The following is a 27,382-nucleotide window of genomic DNA, read 5'->3' on the forward strand; positions in this document are numbered from 1 at the left end:
GGCCATCCGCGCTGCAAGGTCAGGACACACGACTGCAGAACCGAGGCGGAGGGGCGGATAGGGGGGGGCGCAGAATGGAGCCGGCAGAAAAGAAACAAGTGTTCACCCTCTTTCGCTTTCTTTCCACTTGGGGCTCGCTCTTTCTTTTCTTTCATCATTGCGGCCTTGAATTTGAGAATCAGAAACAGTTGGAAAGAGCAGTCACAAAACCTTCAATATTATTGAAATGGCTATTTGTTTTTTACCCCCCCCCCCATCATGATTGTTTTAAGATCTCGTCCTGGAGCCGTAACTGAAATCGTCCTTCACTAACGTGTCAGAGTTCTTTCACCATAGCGTCTATCAACAAGTATTAACTGCCTGCCTTTGTTTTTTGTCAACGGCTCATTTCTTGCGGTTTAGCGTGCCATTCATTCAAGGGTGGGACTTTAGCTTGTCTTGTGATATCCTGTTCAAATCTGTTTCAGAATCCAAAGAAGAAGAAGGCCAATGTGTTTGTTTATGATCATGTTTGTAAACGGTCCAATGTGGCTTCTCTGGAATTTCAATTTGACTGTTTAATTGGTTAACAAAAGCTACAGAAGGCCATATCATGGTTATGTGCCCCCGCTAGCCTATTTCTACTCTTGCTGTTTGTATCCAGTCTTCCTGAGTTTGATTCCATTTCCTGTGATATCCTTCCATGGTGTACGCCGGGTTAAACTGTGCATCTCGCCCTTCTTTTTCGCCCAAGCCACGGACGGTTAAAGCGTTCTTCAAAAGGTATATATTTCATTGGCGGCTGACAGGCCCTGCATCATAATTGACCTGAGAGCTTCCATCTCACTCTGGTGAAATTCTCTGTTGTAACGTGTGTCAAGGAGATAAAAAATGATCCTCATCGCTTCTCATCTCCGCATTTCCATTTGCAAAGACGGCTGACTGACGGACTGTCTGGCTGACTGGCAGAGGCATCATTATCATTCTGTTTGAATGTGGGTGATCAGACTGGAGGGGTGGGGGCTATGAATGCTTCCATTGTTTGAAACAGGTGCTCCGTTCTGAGTATGAATGTAGAGCTTTTAGACGGGTTAAATAGCGGGGGTGGGGGGGGGATTGTTGGAATTCGATCCATTTTTTATTCATTCTCTCATAGACTGCCTGCTCGCATTGTCGATGTGTCAAAGTTTCATGCTGACAAAATTGCTTTTAGTCTTTCATTACATGTGCAATTGACCTTCACACTGCATGGTTGCATTCTTCAAGTGGATGTGATGGCTCAAAGTTATAATATGCCATCCATTCTGCAATGTTAACAGTGACAATTTTGCCTTATCCTACATATTGTTGAGTGACCCTTCGGTTGGAGTCACGCAAGACAGAGAAGACTTGAAAAGAGTGTATTGATCTGAAAATGAGATGTCAAAACTGCTCAGAGCAGCATGTTTCAGGAGATGTAGTCTGTATCTATTTGGCTGCTGTTTGGTTTTTTGCTCTCCCGCCATCTTCCGATGTCTTCAATTTGCTCAGTCGATTTTATAACTTTGGAGTGCTTTGTCAGTCGTAATTCAAACTTTTATTGACGTATTGGAAGAGGTCTTTCCGCCTTCTTTTTTATTCGGGTGAACTATGATTGGGACAATGGTGACCTATCTGCGTGTTTATTTTGCTTTTGTCCGAGTTTACAAAGCACCCGGAGGCGTCTTGGGGGGGGGAATGACACTTTTGGTTCAAACGAGCTATTTTAGACGGTCCGGTCCCGCTCACGAGGAAGCCTGCTGGACATTAGGCTTTGTCCCCACTTATCGGTATCCTGATGCGCTTGTCCCCTCACATGTTCCTCCTGTATTTCAGCTCGGCCAATTGGAAGGCCTAAGTGCCCAAATTGAGCCATTTTGTCTCACTCTCAAACAAACTCGGACCTATTAAGTGTACATGTGTGTGTTTTCTTCCACACACGCACTTCTTGTCCCGCTTCCACGTTGGCCTTGCTCTGCGTAGTTTGTCACTGCCTTTCTCTGCTCGCAAGTTTGAGGCGCTAGCCTTGTGAGGGGTCAGTGTTCCCACTCCAGCAGTGTCAACTTCAATCTGCGGCGATTTGCTGTGAAATGTGTGCCGTGGCATTGGGGGGGGCAGGTCAAAGCCCCCGGTAATTGATGTTGGTTATTCATCTGTTTTTTTTACTTGTCCACGGTCACTGCGGCGCAGCATCTTTTTTTTTTTTTGTCCATCTAAATTGTTTGAAGCTTCAGCGGCGGTGTTAGGGCCCTGAGAAGCATCCCCCCGCTGCACCTTGCCTGTGTTCCTACCTAGCGGGGGGCTCCATGCTGGGGACACATGCACAAAGAAGGCTTCCCTGCAACACAAGGCCTGGAGGACATCTCATAGCGTGACACTGAGCTCTGGGGGACACACAATGGCCGAGGCACAAAGGAGGCCCCTCTCAAGACGGGACTCGGAGGACATCTAGCATGATAAGCAGGGCAGCTCTCAGTGTAATTAGCCACGGAGCCAGCCTGACCAATTGCCTCATGAGATCAGCCGACTATCAGTAAACAGTTGGAAGCAAGAAAGAAATGGAAAGAACGTAATTGGCAAAGCCGGCAAATTGAAAGTGATGCGGCGATGCCGTGGAAGATACGCGGCTCCGGGCAAACGTGACAGCTCGACGTGGAAAACAGATATCCTCCCGCCGCTTCTTTTCCGCCAGCCCAAGCGCAGGATGAAACTCTCGACCTGTTTAAGCGCAGAAGGCGGAAAATGCAAGTGCGCAGCCATGTTTAATCGGGAACCCTCTGGCATGTCAGCCAGCCGGCTGCCTGGGTGGCATGTCCTCCGGGGCTCTTTGAAGAGGGCCGATTTAGAGAAGAGATTTGGATCATTACACAAGAAAGAACACTTCATAAGTACCGAAGTGAGTTGGAGAAATGACGGTTAATGATGTTGACAGCAAATCACCTCTGCTGAATTACAGCGAGATTTGACTCAACTTGCCTTATTTAATGAGCCTCACTCCGCAAAGGTAATGGGCCAGCGGTAAGACGGAGAAAGGCGGGTGGAGCAGGCGGCTTTTTGAACCCCCCCCCTCCCTCAAGGGACTGCATTGCTCCCGTGGTTTCACTCTGCAGGTTGGCACATACCTGCCTTTAAACTGTCATGTCAGGGGAATATTGAAGTAGAAAGGTCATTCTTAATAACTTGTACAATCTAATAAGGTCCAGGGCAAGTGCTGTATCAGAATTGATGTCTTTGCAAAGCTAACAATACAGAGTAGGGCTGAGATTAATTTGTATTCTAATGATCGATTCATCTGTCCATTATTTTGTCGATTCATCTATCAATCGGATTTCACTAAGATGTTTTCAATTGTATCCCTTGGTTCAAAAACAGGATCTTGTTATTTTTTTCTCCGGGTAGTCCAGCTTCCTTCTCACATTTCAAAAACACCCATGCTAGGCTAATGGAAGACTCTAAATAGTTTGTAGATGAGTGTGAATGCTTTTTTTGGCCTTGTGATTTGGCGACCAGTCTAGGGTGTACCCTACTTCTAGAAAATGCATGCAAGATCCCCCCCCCCCCCCCCCCCCCCCATCGGACAGTGACGATATTGCCTATCCTAACACTGCCCTTCGTGTTCTTTTCAAATGTCTGCCGTTTGTACTTTAGTTTAATACACTAAATGCAAACAGCTTAAAAGATGTTTGCACGATAAAAAACAACTTTCCATCTCTGTCATCTGTATTTGAACGTTGTCTGCTTTGATCAAAGCAGCTTATACATAGTATACACAAGAGGACATTGATTCCATCCTACAGCTCATTTGCTATTTCTAATCATGCATGTTTATGTGCAACTATTTGACAAAAAGCTTAAATGACAGCATGACGGTTGATTTGCGGCTGTGTTTTTTTTTCCCCCCCTCCGCCTCGCCCTCCTCCCTTCACATTTATTTGACTGTCAGGCCATCAAAGCGACATATCTATCTGCGTCTCATGCTGAATGATAAACACGCACGCTCTTAACCCATGTATCACGTGCCAATTATGCATCGACAGAGATGTCGCGGGAAATGTAACGTTTAAATTAAAACGATGGCGCTGCGTTTCAAACTCGCCTGGCGAGCTGACATGTTCTATTTTCTCGCCGACTGCCAGGGAAGTAAGACGATACAAAAACAAAAGGAACTATCTTAAAGGTCAAATCAATAACTTTGAGGCTTTCTTTTCCTCATTGCCGCACCTACATGTCAATCATGGAGTCTATTATTAGTCCCTTTGAAGCTTTTACATGCCCTTACAGTAGGTCAAATATCAGATTTCATTTTGTGAAGATGTTTACGATTACAGTTGAAGGTCCAAACGTCCCAAACAAAATTCTAAATTTAGATGTGAATGTTGTTGTGATGGTTGTTCATGTGCGACTGTGATGTCATTTCTCAGTCCACAGTGTCAAAATGGCCGTCTGCTGATAGTCCACTAACACGATACAGTATTAATCATCCATCCATCCATTTTCTGAACCGCTTAGTCCCCACGGGGGTCGCGGGCGTGCTGGAGCCTATCCCAGCCGTCATCGGGCAGTAGGCGGGGGACACCCTGAACCGGTTGCCAGCCAATCGCAGGGCACACAGAGACAAACAACCATTCGCACTTGCACTCACACCTAGGGACAATTTGGAGTGATCAATCGGCCTACCAAGCATGTTTTGGGGATGTGGGAGGAAACCGGAGTGCCCGGAGAAAACCCACGCGGGCTCGGGGAGAACATGCAAACTCCGCACAGGGAGGGCCGGAGGTGGAATCGAACCCGCACCCTCCTAACTGTGAGGCGGACGTGCTACCCAGTGCGCCACCGAGCCGCCTCAGTATTAATCAGAAAACCATTTTGACTATTGGGGTTTGCATTGAGCAATTTTTTTAATTGACTTGCCCTTTAGAGAGAAGTATTTGAAAATGACTGGATTGTTAAGATTCGAACAACACTCCCTGCTTTGAGGCTTGTTGCATTAATTAGCGCCGATGCGTGTCTTATTATCGTGTCACTGCTTGCCCTCCGTGTTGAGATTATGAAATTATCCTTTTGAAACATTGTGAAACAAGATTGCTTTTTTAGTGTCATTATAGCACCTCTGTCTCTCTCTCTCCCTGCACCTGATGCTCGCTCGGCAAGCCTCTAGTTAATATTCTCGAAGAGGTGGCTGCTGTAAGGATGAAAAGCAAAAACGAGCCTGACTGTCCTTTTTTTTTAATTTTTTTTATTACAAATAGTGTGAAGTCATCACGCCGCAAGAGTTTGACGCATTTTTTATCATTATGCAAATCACAAAACAAGATGCGTGTCTCCAAAATGATGTCTCCAGCAAGCTAAATGCCTTATCATGTTAATTACCTGGTGTTTAAAAGCCCCCCTCCCGTGCTCGGAGGTCCCAATTACGTCCCCACCTGTTCCGTTTGCGGGATTTGTATTTGTCACAAGTGTCAGCGCCTTGTTATCCAGCAGAGCAGAGCGCGAGTTTGTCAAGGGAGGAACTACCGGTTGGACCCCCTCACTGGGCCGACACGATGAGCCGCAGCATCATCGGAATGGGCGGGGTCGAACATTCCGCGAGACTCGACGGGCATGTAGACGGCTGTTCTGACAGGGTGGGTGGGGGGTGCGGCAGAAACTTTTTAATTAGCACTAATTACCTTTGCAGGAAAACGTCGAGGCTTGAAAGGATTTGTGTCAGTGAGTGGGAGATCAAAGATTGCGATGCTGCGCATTTTAATGGGAACACCGGGGGGGGTAATAGGGAGCTGTTTGTGTTTGGGAGGGAGGGAGGCATGCCGGGTGGTCGCCATCCTCGACCAATCACGCGCCGTGTCCTGTTTGGTTATGACAACATCAACTCGTATGACGTATAATGCTGGTTAATGAATCACAGCATATCATAGACGCTACGCAAATTGTGCCCGGGAGAGGTATAGCTGTAATATTAGAGTGATCTAATTGCTTATTAAGTGACTGGCAATGCCATGGCATCATTGTCACATCATCACTTTTTATGTCTAAGTCATCTTCTTATAAGCCATACTGACACAAAAATTGTATTTTTCTTTCGTACCGGTAAGATCACATCATTCTTGTTATAATATGACATTTGCGTGCAGCATAACAGCTAAATGCTGCTTCACCATGTTTGCTTTGATCTCTTCATTCAAACCTTTTTTTCTTCTAATATTACTTTTTGGGGAATTTGTAAATTGTTTTTACAGTAGGCCTTTGATCCCTTCTTTATTGTTTTTGAGTATTGTTTCCAGTATGACCAAAATTCTCCTCTTGTAAAAAGAAAATAGCAGAAAGCAATATTTTCTCTTTTAAAGCATTAGTTCAATCTTCGTTCAATTTTTTCCCCCTCATTTTTTTGTCCATCTTCTCCTTCCTACACATCCCTCCTTTTTTTTTTTTTTTTTTTTTTCCATGTGTATGTGTGCGTTTCTTCCGCCTCACATCACACTGACAGGCATTTCATGGCGGTGGTTTTTAATGCGTGCCTGGACATCACTGTGGCAGGGTCATCCATCAGACTTCAAGACAGCATCGATCATTTGCCGTGAATGGAGCGCGCGGCTAGTGATTATTTGCTATTAGGTGGATGCTGAGGCATACAAATGGCTGGCAGTTGACAGTTGAACTCGCTCAGATGTAATGCAGGACGCCCCCCTTCTCTCTTGCTCTCCCTCTCTGTCTGAGGGAAATTGTTGACAGGCGCTGGGGCTGAACACTGTAATGACGCATTGAGCGATCCTTCCGCACAGATAGCATTTTCTATTATTGGCTTCTTTTGCTAGCTTATTAGACCAGAGCGTGAGCTGATTTCCTGTTGTGTTGCCCTTTAATTCCACCCATCTCGTTTTGAGTGAACGTAATACAGTATGCCTTGGCTGATTTAGCCGGTCGGTGTTGGAAGGCTGAGAGCTGGCTTATTTGTGCATCGAAGCCTTCGGTGAACTGACTCGCACTGAGGGAGAAAAGGCAACGCGGAGAGAGGAAGGCGTTTGTCATGTGAACAGACAACTCGTCTTTTGATACAATCGTTGACGAGGCACACGGGCATGCTGGAGGTTAGGGAGGGCCCGCCGTATCTGCCGTGTATCACACCGCCTATTGTGCACGGCAAGTAGCAAATGGAGCTCTCCACCGTTGGCGGGAAAAGCCAAGCAAAGCTTCTGTTTAGTCCTGTCGGTCCCACCTCCTTCTCCGCTGCGTCATCGTCGGAGCTTCCAGGGTCGACGCGGGGTCAAGCAAGGCTTATGAGGTTGAACCTGACAAGAATGTCTGTCAAGTTCTTATCCCAGGGCCAGGCTTGATCCCGGCCGGGGTCGTTATTAAGACGGGGATTGGAGAAACCCGAGGCCAGGTGATGTTGACCTCAGTGCAGCGGCTCTGATTTGTTCTGGCCCTGGCTCTCACTCGGTGTGTGTGAGGATTGACAGCATCCCATCTGATTCACTGCACTCAGGGCTCCTCCATCAACGCTAATGACATCGAGAGAGAATATTAACCTCGCACACTCAGCAGGGAGGTCCACGGGGTAGCCTATCATTCAAACGGTGCAGGGTTCATATCAGTCAAACACACACGTTGGTTGTTAGCAATTCAACGCTGTCTTCATACAGTGTTCAAACTGGATTACACGAGTGAAAACACATTTTCAAAATGGGATGTGTGCGGTTACTCATTTCTGCTCCAAAGTGACTGAGGGAGCCGTAGTGTATTTCATTTGAGGCCAGCTTTGTTAGCCAGTGGGAATGTTTGATGTAACCAAACATTTTTTTTGCATTTTATTTTTGATGAATTTGAAATTCTGTTGAAAAAAAATCTGAAAAATTCATTTTACATTTACAATATACATTTGTTTATATGACTCAGCCATCATGTGATGGCGTGAGGCAAGGAAGGGCCAAATTCCCCAACATCTTTGTCAACAAAGGACTTTTCAAGTTATGTTTTACAGATTTCTCCCCGTTTGAATCCACTCGGCAGGAGACATATTTTGTTTTTGTAAATGATGCAAGCTTGTGCAAAGTTCAATCCGACATGCCGCTTCCAATTGACAGCTGTGTCTTTATGCATTTTTGGCCATCAGGAGCGGCGTGCAATAGTCAGAGCCGATTAAGAGTGAAGCCACATAAAGAGAATGGCTGCCGGCGACTTATGTACTCTTAATGATTTGCATTGCCATTAATAGTCATTTGCAGCTGCCTACAGTAAGAAAGAGACGTGTAATCCCTTTGCCATGTGTAAATTGACACGCATTCACGAGGAGGGGTGATGTCCTGGATGTGTGATCTTTAAATGACTGCCACCTGAGGCCTGGCACTGCAATGGAGGAGGAGTGCCACACTGAGAAGTCTCCGGGTGAGAAAGTGCGAGCTGTGTGGCGGGAGGGAGATGGGTGTCTGATAATGCCGTGTCTAATTCGCTGTCGGGGATGCGTGCGTGCGTGCGTGCACGGAGAGGCGGAAAAGGCCGGCGGGGAGAGACCTCCGTGTGGAGGTGGGAGCAGGGATGTTTTTTGGGAAGGTTTGAATTCATTAGCTTTGCAGATGTCATTTGGGTTTGTTAATCTGGGAAAAAAGTCTTTTTGATGCTGTATTCGGATTTCTATTTGTATCTCTGTTGTGGCGTTTAGAATGGGGATGTCGCCATCAGTCTTGGTTTATCCATGCAAAAAAAATCTGCTTTATTTCATGACTGGGGCCCAATGAATTGATTTATTTAAGTCAATCAAATAAATATGGAAAAACGATGTTGATTATTTCAATCCGAAAATTAATGTATTTACATGAAATCTAGAGGCATACATGTAATGTAAATAGGAAAAAGTAGGGCCTGTAGGATTTCAGCTTTTTAAATGATGTACTTTGGAGAGGCTCCAAGTAATTAAATAAAGCGCAGAGTAAAATAAAAATAGAGCAATAGAGCAAATGTGCCAACCCATCTAAATATTTCTTGACGAGTTGAGGCTGAATTGCTCTCCTCTCTGCCTTCCCACATTCAACTCTTTATTAAGTTTATTGAAGGCCGCCGCATTCCGCCTTGCCCAAGTCCACTCCCGTCTGACATTCATTTCGCTCCCTCATCCTGGCAGGCAATCTGAAGTACGCTCTGAATAGTCCATTATGCACATATGAAGGCCATGGTGGTGCCGCTATTGGTCAATTCATCAAATGTTTATCTGTTGCCCTCTGAACGGGACCTCGGTTTTTACTGTCGGTCTTCAGCGGCCGCCTTTCCGTTGGAGCTAAAGTTTCGACGCATTTCTGTACCAGCTCTGATTTTTAGCGCTGTGTGGGAAACCTATTGTGAAATCTCCCCTTGGATTTGAATGGCTTGGTTTTGAAAAGCTGCAAAGAAGGTTTACATCATTCATATGGTACAGTTAATACAGGTTAAACTAACATTAGCATACAGCAAAATAGAAACTTTGGAGTATAAAACCGTCGGGGCCCAGAGTCAAGGCACTGTCTCTTTTGGTACTTTTCACATAGATTTTGGTAAATGACAGCTTGAATGGCCACTGTGAAAGCAAACATGTTCTACAGCTTTTTGTAGCCCTCCCCAAAAAGGTCACATATGATTCCTTTTGGCAGCAGGCATGAGAAAAAAGTCAGGTTCAAGCATGTAAACGAGCCAAAGCTGCCTCCCGCCATTTTTTCCGCCGCCGCCGCCGCGCCTGAGGATATATGACATGACGCCTCACGGAGTGCAACATTGGCAGCCGTGACTGACATTTCAGCCAATAACAGTAGAGGGTTTTCTTGGCTCGCTTGTCAACAACGGTTTATCAATCACTATGTCTGCGTTAGTATCCGTCCGATCGATCGGCCGCTCGATGGCTGCACTGTCCTTGTCTACTTTATCATCATCATCTTCTTCCTGACGCTGCGCTGACACTTGGTTCCGGATGAATATTTCTATTGTTGTTGTCGGCGCGACTTCACTGGAGGATTATGCACACGGTGCACATGTGATGTATGAGGCCGAGTTACACGTGCAAAGTGGTGGTCGTTAGCGTAACGGATTAGCTGTGATAGTCAGGCGGATGATAATTACCTTAACAAGAGAATGATTCATGACCTCGTCTCAGTAAAGGCAAAAAGCAAGAACAGCACCCTGAACTATATGTATCATAAATCCAATTACGTAGCATATTTAATAAATGCTATCATTATTATTACTCGGGCTCTTCATTAATTAGCCACCAATCTAATGAGATCCAATACAAAAGCTGTATCAAAATATAAGCTAGTTAATTAGTTAGTTAGTTTTTTGGTGTCACTTGCGACCCACAAGAACCATAAATTTACACCCATATATGTAGTATTGAGTAGCCTGGACATATTTTCTTGGAGCATTTAAGTCTTGTAAGATTTGGGTGGGGGGCCTCAAGACAATTCCACTCATTCATTTTGTTAACAGCAAGAAAAGCGAATTCAACTACTCTTGACTGCATCGCTTGAACTTTGCACCGTTACCAAGCTGCGCATTACAGCTAGTAAGGTGGCAAAATATAATGAAAGCACCAATGGGAAATGCACAGAGAAAGCTGGCAAGCGTTCTCCTGCTTCAATCTCTGCGCTGTAGTTAACGCTGGATGGGACCCAGTGGCTGCTCGCTCCCCTGGCTGTGAATTTAACTGATTAAATCAGCCAGTGCACGCAGCGGCGGTGACATGAAAACAACAATTAATAAGGCTCCCTCCTGTGTCCTGCGGCTCCCTTTAACCAAGCAGCTAATAACATAACCCACAGGACTGCAGCAGCCTCACACAAACATACACACATACTCATTTACAGGTGGCAAAAGTTAGGGAGCGCCAAGCAAAATCATGTTTATCCAATGCCGTGCCAAACTACACATTAACACCAATTACACTTGCAGATTAATTGCATGTTTTTGAGAACTGTATGTCAAGTCGTATACAGTACCGGCACTGTGCTGTGAAATTCAACCGTGATATTCCACTTCTGCTGTGAAAAACTGCACTCAACTGACTAAAGGAAGGTAGAAAAATGTGTAATACAATTTGAGTGTGTTAAATTATATTTGGAAAGATTCCATTTTAGCTTGCACTTTGGCAAGGTATTTCTTTAGCTTAATTACTGTGGTTTAAAACAATATATATATATATATATATATATATATATATATATATATATATATATATATATATATATATATATATATATATATATATATATATAGTTTGGGTGAGTGTGCAATATCGACTGCTTTATTTCCCGAAATTATTGTTTACCTTGAGATAAGAGTGATTTGACCAATGATTTTTTTTTTGCCTTGACTTGCAACATTAGAGTGATCAACTCTTCCAAAAGGTCAACCTTTTTATTGCCCCTGCCAGTTGAAGGTTACTATTAAAATAAATATAAGAAAATGACATGTATTTAAAACAAGCACTTAGACTTTAGTCCGCTTCATTAATGCTAATGCGTACACAAATTGAATCATAAATGATTGATGTGAATATCATCATGTATATCATTACTGCATTTTTTTTTTTATAAAGTACATCATAGTGTTTTTTTCCCCCTCATAAAACTCAATTTAGCCTTTTTATATGTGATGAGTTTTTTCTTCACATACTAATCGCAAGGTGCTGCATGATTGAGATTGTAACCAGTCTTTGGTTCACAGTATTGCTGAGCAGCACCATTTAGCATGAAAAAAAAAGCACATCCATCTTACTCGTGTGTTAGTCAGAAGCGATAAGAGCTTGTCAGCCAACAGCAATCGCAGCTATAGGTGCTGTCTGTCAGTCGCCGCTGTGTGTTTTTAAGTGTGTATCTGTTTGTGTATAGACGCCGTTTGAAACGAGGCATCAGTCCGCCTCGCTCGCAGTCAGCAGCGACTTGCTGATTTGTTCATTTCCGTGTGAGATGTTTGGAATTTTTCTTTTGCTTTGTAGTTCAGCGTTGCAGCCAATTTGTGTGCTGGGTGTGTGAGGTGAAGTCTGTCCAAAATAGAAAGGAGGCCAGTGGATTTCTATCGGAATAAAAACATTCAAAGCGACAATGTGAGCGTTCATTTTGTGTTTTACGACTTGAAATCTGAAAATGGACAAATGATGGTATCTCTTCAATCATCTTTGACATTTGACACGAGTGAAATCATTTTAATAAGTCAACCTTTTCACCATCCCAGATGAACACCGCAGCATATATTTTTGAATCGTCACTTTGCTAATGCGTTGCTTTCTTTCCCCTGATGAATGTAACACATGGCGCGCGGCTTCCTGCCTTCCATTTGCAGATTGTCTCGATAAAGTTCCCCTATTGAATCAAGTCAGATTTTGTTGGCGCTGCATCTGTTTAGACGTCACTGTGCCTTTGGGTAAGCTACGCCACGCTGTCAGAGAAGGCTTTTCTCGAGCGGGAGCTTGGTTGACTGCAGTTATTGATGTACTTGATGAATAAAAGTGCCATTAGGAATGCTCTTTAGATGGCAAAATCTATTGAGAGGTTGCATGCCTGCGTTTGATTTAAATGCCAATAAAGTCACCTAGGACACATCCACATAGCGTTGAAGGATTGGACAGCGCACACCGCCATTGTGCTCTTTTTACAGCTTGAACTTTGCACGGTCCTAATATTACTCCTGACACCACCCTTCATCATTTTTATGATAAGGCTTGTGTGAATGTGTTAGCGGGTGAGGGCGGGGGGTTGCCCCGGTCAGAGGAAAAGCTGCGCTGTCTCTTTAAGGTTTTTAAGCCTCTGAAGAGAAAAGTTTGCCTTCCGTTCGGCGTGCGATGGAGAGCGTGTTCTGCTTCCTGTGTGAAAATGATGGATGACAAGTTAAATTTGTGTCTGGGGAGTGAAGGTGAACTGTGACAGAGTGATTTGTCTTGGGAATGGAGGGTTGGGGTCAGGCGAAACTGGGCGCCTCAAGGCACAAGACATTGACAAATTCATCCTGCCCGCCGCATTTCTGAAGCCTTTTGTTTTGAATCCTGGCTACTCACAAGTGACCCCCATCCCTCATCCTGCCAGCCTCTGAAGGATGCCTCGCCATGCCAGGGGGAGCTCAGCGCCACTAATTCTTGTCATTCACCCCCCTCTGCACTGACAGGCCTGGACATAAACTCTTTCAGCATGTGAAATATTTATCTCCGACCATAACCCGTCTTTTCCTCTGGCCTTATCGTTGCAGGTCCCTGGCAGGCCTCAAAACGTTCACTGAGCTGGAAGAGCTGGTCGTGGACAACAATCTGCTCGGGAATGACCTCCGCTTGCCCAGGTTACCTAACCTGCACACCTTGACGCTTAATAAGAACAAAATATCCTTTGGAGTAATTACTCGCTACCTTAATAGCGCTGTAAAAAAAAATACAGGCGTCATCATCGGCTCTCGGTTTTGTTGTCTTGAGGAAACGCTTAATGGCTTTGCGGGGCGCCTGAGTGTGGAGGAGCTCCACGGAGGTGGTGTTTCTGAGCCACAGGGACCTCTAGTGGAGTCAGATTTCAAGTCAACAACAACTATCCAAGAGAATAGGGTCAAATCGAGTCATGAAATGATCATTTGTTCATGATACGCATGTTGTTGTTTTTTTAATAGCGGAAACACTTTGAAATTTATTCTACTGCAAATGAATGATTTGTGATTTTAGTTTTAGTACACTTTAGCCCTGCTGCTTCAAATTTCCGTGATTTATTTTGTTATTTTTTTATTTTTTTGGGGTGAATCATTTAATATGTAGAATGTTTAACACATTTAGTTGATGATCACTGTGTCTCAGAAACTATTGGCACCATGAGGTGCTCTAAAGCAGACTCTTTTTTCTTTTTTTCTTTCAGTGAGCGCTAGACATGTAACCAGTTTGAACAGGAATTTCAAAATGAATTTTACCCTTCATCCCCAAATTTTAGCTGACTAACTTGGAGGGGAAAAAAATGAATGAAGTCTAACATCCAAACAATAAAACTAGTTTTCTTCTGTCAAATGCAAGTAAATAACTATAATTTCATCCAGAAATAATATGCTTTTCTATGTTTTTAGTATCATTTAAAGTTTAAATCTGGAAAGTGTTATATTTAGAATTAAAATATCCCTCTTAACCAATACCAACACATAAAAGCTGATTTATGCTTTTCATATAGAGCCACTGTAACATAAACATCACTAATACATTTGTGAAGTATTTTAGCTATCGCAGCGTTTACATTTATCCACTTGTACACGTACACAGCTCAAACATCGGGTGGCAAACAACACGGTATTTCAAGATAATTATACTGTAATGTCTGCAGGGAATGCGATGGGGGAGGGAGGGAGGGAGGGTGGGGGCAACACGTCAAAAGCCACCCCAAATTGTACGCCGGTGCTGCTACTTAAATGCATTACTGCCTTCTTAGTCATCTTGAATCCATTCTGTGTGGTCTTACATGTATGCAAATTCATTTTGGTTGTTGCTGTTTATAATTCATCTAACTTATTTAGTTTTGACATTCTACGTAACACATAACGATTCATTTTGTCAGTTTTGTGACACGAGTCGTTTATATTTTTAGTCTCTCGACAGCGGTGTAGTGTTTATGCTCTTTGGGATGTGAACCCATTCATCCATTTTATATACTGCTTGCATTTGGGGGAAAAAAAAAAAAGAATTTTCTTTTTTTTACTTGAACATGTTAACGAACGGGTTGGCCAACGTGTCCTCTTTTCACTGGCTTTCCTCAGACCCCACCGGAGGCTCGCCCTCTCACATACATTAACACACGTGCACACACTTCTAGAGTCAACATAAAAATATGTGGCGTCTGGGACTGTGCACCGACTTGGCTTGTGAAGTGGCGGGCACATGCTAATAGGCCAATTATGTACATCCTGTCGTGGCACGCTGCCATTTTATAGCTCGAGCGCGGCATTAGCGGCGTTGTATTTTGACACTTTCGGGGCTCAATTTTCCAAGTGAATGTATTAGTGATGAATGTGCCTGCTTTAGGGGCTGTTTGTTTTTTTTTTCTCCACAATTGGCAAAAAGTTCTCCACGGTGCAGCTCTGGGAAGCACGGAGCGTTTGAACCGCAGGGCATCCATCATGTTGTCACTATTCTGCAGCCGGCCACCTAGGAAATGAAAGAGATGACGAGAAAAGCAGCCAAATTGTGTCACTGCTATACGCCAAAGCCTGCACCTTAAATTGGCCCTGCGTCGCACAAAGCTGGTGACTAGCTCCTTTGAGCGCCTTCGTACGTGTGACAGTGATGTGTTCATGGGCCGACGGGGCTGGGAACAGCGCTGTGGGTAGTAAATGCTAATGTAATTAACAGCGCTAGGTCCTTGACATCCGCCCTTTGACACCTGACTGATATTGAGGCCCTGCTGGAGCACTTGGCTGACGTGACCCCGTCGCTGGAGTACCTCAGCTTGCTGGGCAATGAGGCCTGCCCCAACCAGCTGGTCAGCCTGGATAAAGATGAGGATGACTATCAGAGATACAGGTCAGTTCCGCAAATCCACCTTAACACCTTTCTTATATTGCAGCGTTACTGTATGTCTCCATTCGGTACATTTACTGGCGAATGCAGATAAAATGCTAAACTGAAAATGATGGTGTAGTCATTAAAATAATTGGGCGCATAATGTGTCTGAATGTTTTTCATATAATTGAAGTTTCATTAAATATAAATGTCGATATGGAACAGCGTTCTACAAAAATGAAATTTGATACAAGGTGTCGGTGTTGAAGCCTTTCATCATGAAAAATGTGGATGTTTAAATACAGGCGTAACCCCCCCTGGGTGCAGGTATAATCAATTCAGACATAATGACAATAAAGAATGTTTTATGACATGCAATGTACTTGCCTTTAGCATGTACTGTACACTCATTTGCTACTTTGGCATCCGGCTGTGTTTCGTACACACAATCAAAAGGATTGTACCCTCCCTTGACCCGCCCAAACACTTCTTCACTCTTTAGTAATTTTACCATTCAGATTTATGTGTGGTGGTTTTTCCGCCTCAAAAATAATCATAATTCAAATACATGGGTATAATAACTCATAATCTACAATCACATCTTGTACCATGTTTTGATATATCCGTTTGAAGTTACTGGAAAATCAACAAACATAGGTGGGACATATGGGTGTGTTTTAATGATAATAATATTTCAACCCAGACAACTTAGCGCCTATGCTAGCGTGACTGTTCAGATTTGTGTGTGGTGCTGGTACAAGCCCCCCCCCCCAAAAAAAAAGTATTCCGACATACTATACACTTTGTGATGAGGTAGATTCGCTATATAAAAGACTGTGCCCTCTTCATAGAGTATGTTTAAACATTGCGGGGAACATTTTGAACTTGCGTCCTGAATACCCCCAAATAACCTCAGAAGAACTTGGTCATGAAGTTTTTTTATTTTATTTTTATAAAGCCACAAGACTATCTTGCAGCCATGTTATGCAGCTTTTTTTCAAGTCGAGTATTTGATGATGTCCTGTTCCCTCCAAACATTCCACAAGCAAACTGTAGATCCGACCACATCGTTCTAAAAGCTTTGTCACGCGGCCCCTCTCTACACTTTTGCAAAATGGATTTCATGTGTGACTACTCCCCACCACAAATGAGTGTTTACTAGCCTGCCTTAGCGCGGCAGTCGATGCATTAAACATCAAGCCGGGCCCCGAGCCATGCAATATGACCACCATTTGTCAGGGTCCTTTACGTGAAATGTGATAAAAGGCGAAAAGCATACTCTCTTTTGTCTGTTTTAGCCCTAAGTGCTTGTTTCTGACTCTCTGTTGCCTATTAATCATTTAGCACTCGTGCCTTTCTTGAATAATATTTCACCTCCCTTTTTGTCTCCCTTTCACTTTCCCTACCCTGCTCACTTTTCCGCCCCGCATGCTTATCTTACTGGTGAGGAAAGCCGCTCGCGTCTGAGTGACAGCTTCTACGCTGGTGTAATGTAATATTCATAATGTGTCACATAGTCAAACATCAATTTGAGCGTGATGCAGATTCCATGTCTGACAAGGTTAGGCTGTGTGCAGGTCATGACAGCATCGGGCCTTGGGCAATAAATAGCCAGGCCTGTGCCTCGGGAGCTCGTGGTCTCTCAAGTGGAGGTTCCTGGTGTGGTGCTTTCGTCCGCCAATTAGTGCGATGACATAGAAAAGTACAATTCATCGCCACTGCAGCCGCGGTGGTCAGCGGGGTGGTTAAACCTTCTCCCCTTTATGACTGACCATGCACGTTCCAAGTAGCCATTTGTGGTACTGCAGTTGCACGTTTGCTAGTTGCTGGTGTCACCTTTGGGATTCAGTATGATCATTGCTGATTTGGAATCAGTGAAACATCCAAATTACTGACGCTCCCGTCTCAGTAGAGGAAACCCTTAAATCACCGCCGGCATTGCTTCCTTACGATTGAAACATGAACTTTTTTGTCCCACCTCATCCCGATCGCCATCATGTCACTCGGTGGCCGTCCTCTGCGTCCTTCCCCACCTTCCACTTAGTTGCTGTGTCCTTTTTTGGCCCCGATACGCCACTTCCTTCTCTCTCTCTCTCTCTCTCTCTCGCTCTCTCTCTGCCAGGCTGTGAAAGGATATGTTGTCATCTATGTATTCCCACCATTATCTTTTGACGTTTCTCCCCCATCCCCCGCCCCAATGAAAGACGAAGTGTGTCTGAAAGCCGGGAGAGATGCTGTGATGCTGCCGGAATGACAGCTCTGGCAGACGGGCAAGCGTCTCCTTTCATGCTATTTATACGTCCGACTTCTTCTCATCACCTTTGAAGGTTATTACCTTCAAGGAAACATCATTAGCGTTAATTTGGCGGCGACGTTATAGCGGAGTAAACATGTTGTTTGTGAATGTGTGTATTTTAGTAGTACTTGTTTTCAGTTTTGTACCACTCTTTCTACTATTCCTCTAATATGAAGTCATGTAGTCAAATAAAAATGCGCTCTTTTAGTATTATTATTATTAATATTAAATACAATATGCCCTGACTATTTTTTTGTTATGGTAAAAAATAATTGCATGACTAAATTATTGTAAGACAAAAATATTTTTAATCTCATTTTTATTGTAAAATGAAATGTTGGTGCCGATACAATAGAAATATACACTATGTTTAGAATGTGTATATTTTGGAACTGTATGAACGACTTATGAATTAAATTTGGTCTTAATTCTTCCTAGTTTCTCATGAGGCAACACAGTTTAGGACTAACTGGATGTCCTTTTATTCCACCAACACAGGTATTTTGTTCTGCACAAGCTCCCACAGCTGAAGTTTCTGGACACCAGGAAAGTTACCATTAAAGAAGTGACTGAGGCCCAAGCGAGAGGAGCATTCATGAAGGTGCTCAAGCCCAAGTCGGACACTGTGAGTTTGGACTATTTCCTGTATACCATATGTTTTTTAGACAATAAGCCCCACTTCAGATGCTTGAATTTTCTCACACATAATCAGTGTACCTTATAATCACGATGTCAAATTGAAGTTGAATGAAGTTTGACTCGTTTGCTGAACTGGTTTGTTTTTCCTAAGTAATGTGCCTTATCACCCAGTACGCCCTATATATAAAAAATAAATCCCAAAGCAGACCTGTTCATCAAGACCGTGCCTCATAGTCCAACAAATACAGTACGTCCATTTTACATGCCATTGTTTTGCAATCTTCTTTCCCCTTCCCTAAACACTTGACTGTCAGTGTCCGATTAGAGAGGTCTTCTTGACCGTGCCCTCACTTAGAGAGTGTGTATCTGTGTGTGCAATGTGTGTATGCGTGTGTGTGTAACTGCGTGTGACCAGAGGCTGACCTGATTCCGTATGCATGAGCCCAGATCAAAGACGACGGGCGGCTGTCCGGTCGTGCTTGTGTCGGCGAGCGTGACATGGCTGGCGATTGGAGTGACAGCTCACGTACACGCCGCTCACCATGGCTTAATTATCCCCCCTCCCCTCCCTCCCTCCACACACACACACACACATTCTTGTTTTGGGCCACACAGACTAATTAGAGCCGTGGATAAAAGTGACTTCAAACCCCCTCTTTCACTCTTCCTCGCCCTCTTCTGCCTCTTTGATAATGCACTGCGAATGATCATGCCTCGCCTTGATTTGATCGCATGTAATTGTGAGGTCATGAAATATTTAGCTGCGCTTTGTCGTCTTAAGGTCTCAGGGGCTCTCTGCCGGTGAGCCCGGGAAGTAAAAAAATAAAAAAAAAGGCGAATCAGAAGCAAGGAGGTTTAAAAGTGCACCGGGGTAAGGGAAATATTTTTCTTTCAGGCAGTCAGCGGGGACGGTGTCGTCTGTTGCCGTCACTACGCTTGCCTCTTGATATCTCATGAAACACAGAAATAATTTAACCTCCGTGTGGCGCGTTTGCGAGATGGAAGAAAGTGGAATGAAAACAGTGTTCATCCACTTTATATAAAGAGAAACCAGGGACCTCGACAGTGATTTTGGCAGCCTGGAGTCACTTTATGAGATTTTATTTACATAGCTTGTCAGCGCGGGAGAAATGTTTGGCTGGGAGACGAAAGCAGAGATAATTACTGATTCTAGATGACATGACGTGTGTGTCTTTGTGTCTTGGCGCCTTTGAACAAGCTGTATATGATTATTTATTCTTTATGCAAAGTAAAAGGTTACGGCTTTGATGAAGACGCATCGCCTTCCCACCGCACTCCCACTTTTTCCTTTTCGGGCCGGAATATATTTATATATTTTCCAAACTGTGTTCTCGCTGTTCCTCATTAGTCGAGCGTACGCCGAGCGTGCGGACGCGCTCCCCGTCTGGGCCGAGGGACGTGGGCGCAGCCTCACCGTTCGTCTTGAGCTAGATGAGATGTGATGTGTCAAATTTTTGCAGACTCCGTGAGCACCTCCCGGCTCTCTTTGTCCACATCATCGGCGTGATTTGCCAGCTCGCCGACGGTGCTGACGACCAATTAACAAGGAGCGAGCCGGGAAGCGGCCTGCGACGAGGGCATAATTAGATACTTGTTTGCTTTTGCGCCTCTCCAAGCCGGATGCTTCTCATAGCCGTGCACCGTGTGTGCAATTTGCCTCATTACAGAGGATGGTAATTAGCTGTCTGGATTGCATTAAGTGTTGAGAGAAATACTGTACACCAACCAGCAGCACTGATGTGACTTAAAAGGTTTGTCCGTGCAGGGAGGAGCTGATGGCACTTGGTTGTTTACTTGTAAACAAGTGCCCTCTCCTCCTCGTCTGAGGGCCTTCTAATGACCTCTTTTAGCTACAAACTTGTCTGTATGTGACTGTGCGTACTTTTCACAACTTAGATGAAGGCGGATTTACGGGATGTGACGGAAACTGCTGTGAATGTATTTCGCTAAGATCTTGTACGCAGCTACGATTGCATACAGGCGTACTGGTTAGGTGGTATGTTGTTGTTGGTTGGTTGGTTGGTTGGTTGGTTGGTTGGTTGGTTGGTTGGTCGGTCGGTCGGTCGGTTGTTATTCAACCAGCCAGTCAGTCTGTTTTTTTGTGGATGATATGATAGCTACTAGTTTTGTAACATAAAAAAGGCATCCGTCACACTAATGCATCCTTACAAACTACAATTATAATATTTTTATATGTATTTAATTTTGCAGGCCTACCTAATGTTTTGTACAGTATAAATTAAAACATCAACACGCACAACCCATCTGGTTCAAGACTCAATGCAGATGCCTTTTTCTTTTCAGTGGTTTCCAGTCACAGAACTTTTTCGAGATCCAGTAAATCATATTGGCTTGGATTGTGGCCAGAATTTGAACTCCTCTTCTTTTTACAAGTAACACTGTGGCATTTGGCGTTGAGTGGAACCGCATGCTAATGAAAAAGTTTGCTTGTCACGGTGTAATTTCACAGTGTACTGTGCTTGCAGTGGAACTGATGAGTAAAGCAAACATTGTAATTCTTCTCAATTTAATTCAGTTTTTCCGCTCACAAGCCAATGAGCAGGTTAGCGTGTTATTCATTGCAATGTTCGCACAGTAAATTAAATTTTTTTGCATACTCAGTAAGTATTTGATTTCTCAGATCAGCAAGAACAGTATATATTGATCTTTTAGAAAAAGTCTGAACAATACCCTTTTTAATTATAATTGCTTTAAATGATGTTGGGGTGTGTTGTATTGCCCTTCTGAAAGAAAATGAGAAGTAAGGTTTCTATAAAAGCAAAACAAAACAATGCTCATGTAAACAAAAAAGTGTTTTCCAAAAACCACAACATTAAGCTGACTCAGGCTGGAAAAGCCTTGAGCTATATTTTGGGAAATTGGGCGTGTTGGAATGCCATAATGTGATAATTCCAGATGAGGGCTTAGAGGTCATGGCGATAAACCACATGGAGCTCTTTGGACTCTGCTTTCGGAAAATACGTGTGTTGCTTTTTGGCTCCATTCCTCCAACCTCACTTCGCCCGGGGCGCGCTTGCTTGCGACCAGCAGTGTCTGCTCAAACACGGACTTTGCATTCTCCTTTCAGAACCCACAAAAAAAAAAACATCAGTTAAAAGATAATGTACGGCATACTAAACCAGAACATTGACTCCTGACTTAATGTTTCGCTGAGTAAAATAAGGTCAGAGACAACTCGGGGATAACGTCAGCGCGTTTCAAACTCTCCTCGGACGTCCCTTCAAATTTCCCCGACTTGATTTCCTAGTATGAACACACATTTTTCCTCCTGACATCCGTCTTCTGCGTCTAATGTAAAACAGACTTTGCGGGTGGTTTGAGCCAGCGCCCGGGTCCCACGAGGCATGGCGCGCACAGGGTAACGCTTCTTCACGGGAATCGACATTGACAGAGCCAGGAAAGTCCTCAAAGTAGATCTTTTCATTCCCCCTTACTATAGACACTAACTTGTTTTACAGCAGACAGCAGCTCATATTAAGTTTGAATGAAAGGAAGTCCGTCCAAATTTACAATTGACTGCTCGGTTGCAGACTCATAATTGTGCATTATGGGATACATGATTGTGGGTTATTTCGCAATGCAGCTCGGGGGCGCATTTTGGTCTGAGTTGGCAGTGTGGCTTCTTTTTTCAAATGGCTGTAAAACGTAGTTGTCACATCGAGCGCTGCTACTCAAGAGTTATGACTTCTCCAAAGTTCTCAAACATAACAAACAGCCTGTAATATGGTGCTTTGTGAATGTGCCTCTGGTGCCTTTACTAAATCATTGTACTGAACAAATGTGTCCTCAGGGAGAGAATGTGCTTCTCAGGAAATACAGTGTAACCCAAAGGATGCTCGTAGAGGCCAGCTTATTTGCTCTCCGATTTTAGTGGTGCACCGTGGCGAGTCTTTACAGACGCCTGATTTGTTACCATCCTTATTTAATGATATTCCCAACCAGGATGTGCACGGTAGATTGAGAAAAGACAGAGCTGTAGTCTCAGCTATGTCCGTAATGTTTCTGTCAACAATGTTAGCTTGTATAGTCTCAACATGGTCAGGAAATGAAGGCAAAATTAATCTTACTTCTTGGAAAGTATAATCAAAGAGCAATGTTAAATCTGGACACATGTGGTTGCTGTCGAAATGAGCTGCAGTAGAAATAAGAACTTAAAACAAACACTAAGACAGCAAAAAATGTTGTAAAAGAAACAGGCTATGCTCGAAGTTACAAAAGTAAACAGTTGGATAAGGAACTGATAAGTAATATTAGACTTGACCGTACACATTTTTGCACAGCTACAGAGATGGATGGAGTGAGATTAGTTTGTTGGAATTTTCCTCCTAATCTTTTGGTTAACTGCTTTTATTTTGCTTTACGGTGATTTATTTTAATATTATGAAGAAGTTAACTGGTCAGAATGATTTGAATCTTTATTTTGTGGAATTATTGGAAGCTATTTACACACATTATATGCTAACATGGAAGTTCCCCAGACTAACAAAATTAGCATTGCAGTAGGTCCCTATAGATTATGTAAAATATTCTATTGTAGCAAGACTAACTTTTATTTTCAGTTTATTTCACTGACATGGAAAAAAAAACCCATAGTAATTCAAATAAATTGTTTCCCCCCCATTTATTGCCCCCCCCCACTTGCTCATCTTTTCCCATTTTACAGTGTTTCATAATGTCTTTTAATGACGTCAAATTTCATAGCAGCACATCTGCGTATAATTGCTTTGACTCTCCCCTCGCTCGAACTTGCGCTGTCCAAACTTGTCTGTCGGTATGAACCGATGAAGCTTTCTGGGATCAGAGGTGAAACCTCTTCTAAGACAAACGGGACAGTCCAGTTGCGATCGATTGAATTCCCTGATGGAAATGTTCACCGGCAATCACTTGGACAGATTTAGTTTGTTGTGTGGTTGAACTTGATAAATCCAAGCAATGGTTGCAGTGTTCGTTCTCTGGGGTGTGCGCCTGCGCGTGTTTTTGAATTGTTTCATAACTTCTCCCATAAAGTCAATGTTTGGACCGGCTCGGCAGGAGGTCACAGCGGGGTCACAGGCAAGGAAAACAACAGCAATTAGAGGGAGTGACTCACACAGTCCACATAAATCATCGACGCACATGTATAATAAACACTCAGTAAAACTTTTTAAAGCACAATTAATTTGAAGTAATAGCGGCCAGATTGATTTATGGTTCCTCTTCAAAGGCTGCAGACGCGGGGTTGCATGACCCGGCGTGTCACGAGCAACTCCCCGCCAGCGAAAATGATAGATGAACTATTTCTTTTTGGCTCGGCTCAGAGCAGGAAAACAAACAAGCCTTCCGAAGGACTTTGAGGAGACGTTGAAGTGGCTGCATTGCATTAAGTGATTTTCCTCTCCTTCTGCTGACATCCACTTTGAAGAGGAAACGCCTCTGTGGTGAAGTATCTGCTGTTGTGATGTCTCTCATGTGTTGTGGTCCACTCCGAAGCTTGTCTGAAAACAGGCCAAGGTTGTCCGCTAATTATGAAACATTCCCCCTCGTTTTCAACAATTTAATAGCCATCCCAAAGTCGTCTGATGACATGATTTATTTTTCTAATATGAAAAATGGAAGGTTAGTTAAGTGTTGTATCTGTTTAAAGTTGGGATTGGCAAAGCCTTTGCTTTGTTTTCTCTCTGCAGGGAGAAACTCTGCTGACGTCAAAGAAAAGTGCAAGAAAATATTTGCGTGGAAATGAACGCACGAGTAAAAAAAAGCTGAGAGACCTTGTGATTAAAAAAATAATAATAATAAATTCAAAGATTGATGATCATTGAGAATTTTACTGTGCATGTAATTTGATCAGTGGAATGTTATGTAAGATATCATTTTGAGGCAGCGGAGGTAAAATTAGTTTGACTACTTGGAACATTAGGCAACAGGTAACATTAGTTTGCTGCCCGGGTGGAAATTCAAATAATGTACCAAACAACAAGAGAGCAGTATTTTTCAAGTAGTTTTTGCAGCGGTTCATTTCCACTGGAGCACAACTCCACCACCTTTTGGGCTGCAGTTTGACATCTCTTCCATGACGCCTCTATTCTCTATCAGCTATTAAATTCCACAGCGTCCCAACGTGTTCACCTATCAGCCTGATCAGAGCTAATCCACCCCGATGGTCTCCTCGGTGACAGAAAGATGCTGCTCATCTAATGAGAGACAGCTGGCTTTAATGTTTGTGTCTCTCCTTCGCCACGTTGCTAAGCATTAAACCAAAACTTTCCATCAGTTGCCATCTTCTCTGATGATGTTGACGTTAATCAGCTCAGCGCTCGCTCTACTTTGAACTCGACTGTCATGAACACCCTCCCATGGCAGCTTTGCTTTAGATTCTTATCAGATAATTCAAGTAAAGCTCTTGTTGTTGTTTATAGAATCCAGATGCCGCTGTGCTATTTACTAGTTAGCACTTAGTCTCCCGTATTTAGTGATTCATGATCCCGATAAACTGCCATTCAGCATGAAATTAAACAAATCCTAAAGACTGGTCAATGGTAAGTTGATTCATTTGTGTTGCCCCCACAATAGCAAAGATTTTCCACTTCAATTGACGCCAGTTTTTGTCTGCTGCTCATTAATGATGTCAGAGTCTTTCAGCAACTTTTACGACGTCCATCACAAAGTCTCCGGGCTAAAAGTTTGTGCTTCCACAGGCCGTCTTTGTGGTTTTGGGAGCTTGTCACACATGTCAAACACTGGCTAGAAAGTGAGAAAAAGGGATATTGTTTCCAGCCACTTGGATTCTTTTCTCCCTGACATCTGCCACTCCGCCGAAATGATAAATTCTTGCCTCATTAGGCGTGGGTGTGGGATTACAGGCTGACAACACATTAATCACTGGGCTGGGTGGCAGGCGCCCGGCTCCGGCTACAGCATTGTTAACCAAACTTTTCTAATGTGTCACTCTCCTCCCTGACATACCATAATCAATCATCCTGATTGACAGAGCTGATAGATTACACTATTTATACTTTGTGTAATGAAAGCTAGCGTTTCCACCTACTGTCATTTTGGAGTCGATGATAGGCCGCGGCGTCCGGCTGAATGGGGGCAAGTACAAAAAGAGAAAGAAAAGCTTTGTAAGAGACAAGAGTGGCAAAAGCAGGGGGGTGGTGTTAGGACACCGCTGGTCTGCATTGTGTTTCGTGTGCGGTGAAGCCGGTTGTCACGTCAACACCGCGCTATTGTCATCTTTCCCAGCGATCACTGGCAGGTAAAACTTGGCTTTGTGTGTCACGGCGTCATGTTTCCCCTGTGACCTTGTCGCTGAGGTGACGTTTTGTTCCACGGACCACTTTTGTGACAGAGTGCGAAAGATTTACACATGTAGAACAAGTAAATGACAGAACACAATATACTGTATGTGCGGCATGTCGATATACATCATGGCTCGACAACAACGGCCCACCTCCGGCTGCGCGTCCCTTTGCATGGGAACTCGTGGATGAAATGTCACACTGCGTGAAAAGGTTGTCGTTCCCCTTTGTTCATTTTTAGACGCATGTATGTCTTCGTCTGGAATTAGAGATGATCTTGGAGGCGAGAGCTTGAATGAGAGGCTGCCGAGCATGCGGGACATGAACCAAAACAAAAACGCTTTGTCGTGTTTTGACAGCAAGTCTATCCGAAACTACGGTTATAAGGCCGAGAAATTAGTGAACGAGAGCCTATTACGGAGAGCTGGGTAATTTAGCCCGCCTCGAAGACGCTGTCGCAGATAGCTCGCGGGAGGCCGCATCCCCGACCTGACATTGCGGCGTGTATAATGCAAAATGTGGTGACACGCTCAATAGGTTCTGTCAGGTGCAGGATTGAATTCTCTGCCTACTGCGTCTCGGTTTGGAGCACGCTGGTCAATTATTTCTGAAGCTGTCAGCGCGTGGGAAGACACTGTTATTTAGTACGTGTTAACTTGGCATCATTAAGACGCTCGGCTGACAGAGAATAGCGCACCTGAATGTTATTTATTTAGATTCGCCGACAGGGGTAACCTTCATAGGCGTTGACCTCTCCCTGTTTTGCGTTTTGTGAGAACTCCCCCCCACGGTCCATTAACAAGAGAAGCTGTCAAGACAGCGGGGAATCAAATGGACAAGAGTCGTCTAATCTGGCACGGTAATGTGCAAGAGGAGCCATTTGTTTGGACAGATTGCTTTGACTGCTCTGCGCTGGAGAGAAATGTCAAATTACCATAGATCTATGCCTTTGTCCTTAGAGTTTGTTTCATTCTGTCTTCATTCTGTACTAACAAGCAAACTCTAAGAGAATCAGGTTGAAAGATTTGAGATGCTTCTTACATATCCACAAGCTGTAGTCAGAAGACATCTAGGGCAGACAGGCATTGGTAATTTAGTCGTTTTCTTGATTGACTGATGGGTAGTCAACTGCAATATTGCCCCTGTGATGACCCTGACAGGATAAGCAGTATAGAAAATGGAAAGGTGGGTGTGTGTGGATGAATCAATAGAGAGAGAAAACATGGCGCTGCAGATTCATGTTGGAATTCTATTTGAAAGAGGCCTAAGTCTGATCTAAGAATATCTCCAGAATATTGACCCGAAAATTGCAATTGGCTCCAGCCTTACAAAACAAAAGTGCTCTTGACAAGATGCATTACTCACTGGGAACCCAAACTGGTACCAAAATATCATACACAGGTTGTTGGAGTTGGAGGTTCAAGACCATCTTAGCAACCAAAATTGTGGTTAGCTCATCTGCCTGAAATTTCTGACCTGGTCTGGTTCCTAACTCAGCATTGACCTTCCTCTGTGAAGTTTACATTTTTCTCAATACTACTGGCATTTTAAAGGAGCCAATTGTTGCCTACATGTGCCTTGCTGGCGACTGGTCCAGGGTGCACCCTTCTTCTCACCCAAAGTTACCTGGGATAGGATCCAGCTAAATCAACCCCATTAGCTTTA

General features: G+C 43.8%; 1 protein-coding gene and 1 long non-coding RNA gene across 2 annotated transcripts in view; one reads left to right on the top strand and one right to left on the bottom strand.

Annotated features, from left to right (window-relative positions):
* The window catches only part of lrmda (leucine rich melanocyte differentiation associated), a 159,720-nt gene that overhangs the window by 87,945 nt on the left and 44,393 nt on the right, over positions 1-27,382 (top strand). The window contains exons 3-5 of the mRNA XM_068652640.1: positions 13,195-13,321; positions 15,345-15,484; positions 18,258-18,384. Of these exons, the coding sequence (XP_068508741.1) occupies positions 13,195-13,321; positions 15,345-15,484; positions 18,258-18,384 (394 nt within the window). The remainder of the gene's footprint in view (positions 1-13,194; positions 13,322-15,344; positions 15,485-18,257; positions 18,385-27,382) is intronic.
* LOC125978876 (uncharacterized) lies at positions 23,717-25,587 on the bottom strand. Its single transcript, XR_007485150.2, has 2 exons — positions 25,465-25,587; positions 23,717-23,914 (listed from the first exon to the last, which is right to left on the bottom strand). It is a non-coding gene; the product is annotated as an uncharacterized lncRNA (long non-coding RNA).

The sequence above is a fragment of the Syngnathus scovelli genome, chromosome 12 (genome assembly GCF_024217435.2).
Source record: "Syngnathus scovelli strain Florida chromosome 12, RoL_Ssco_1.2, whole genome shotgun sequence".
Taxonomy (NCBI): Eukaryota; Metazoa; Chordata; class Actinopteri; order Syngnathiformes; family Syngnathidae; genus Syngnathus; species Syngnathus scovelli.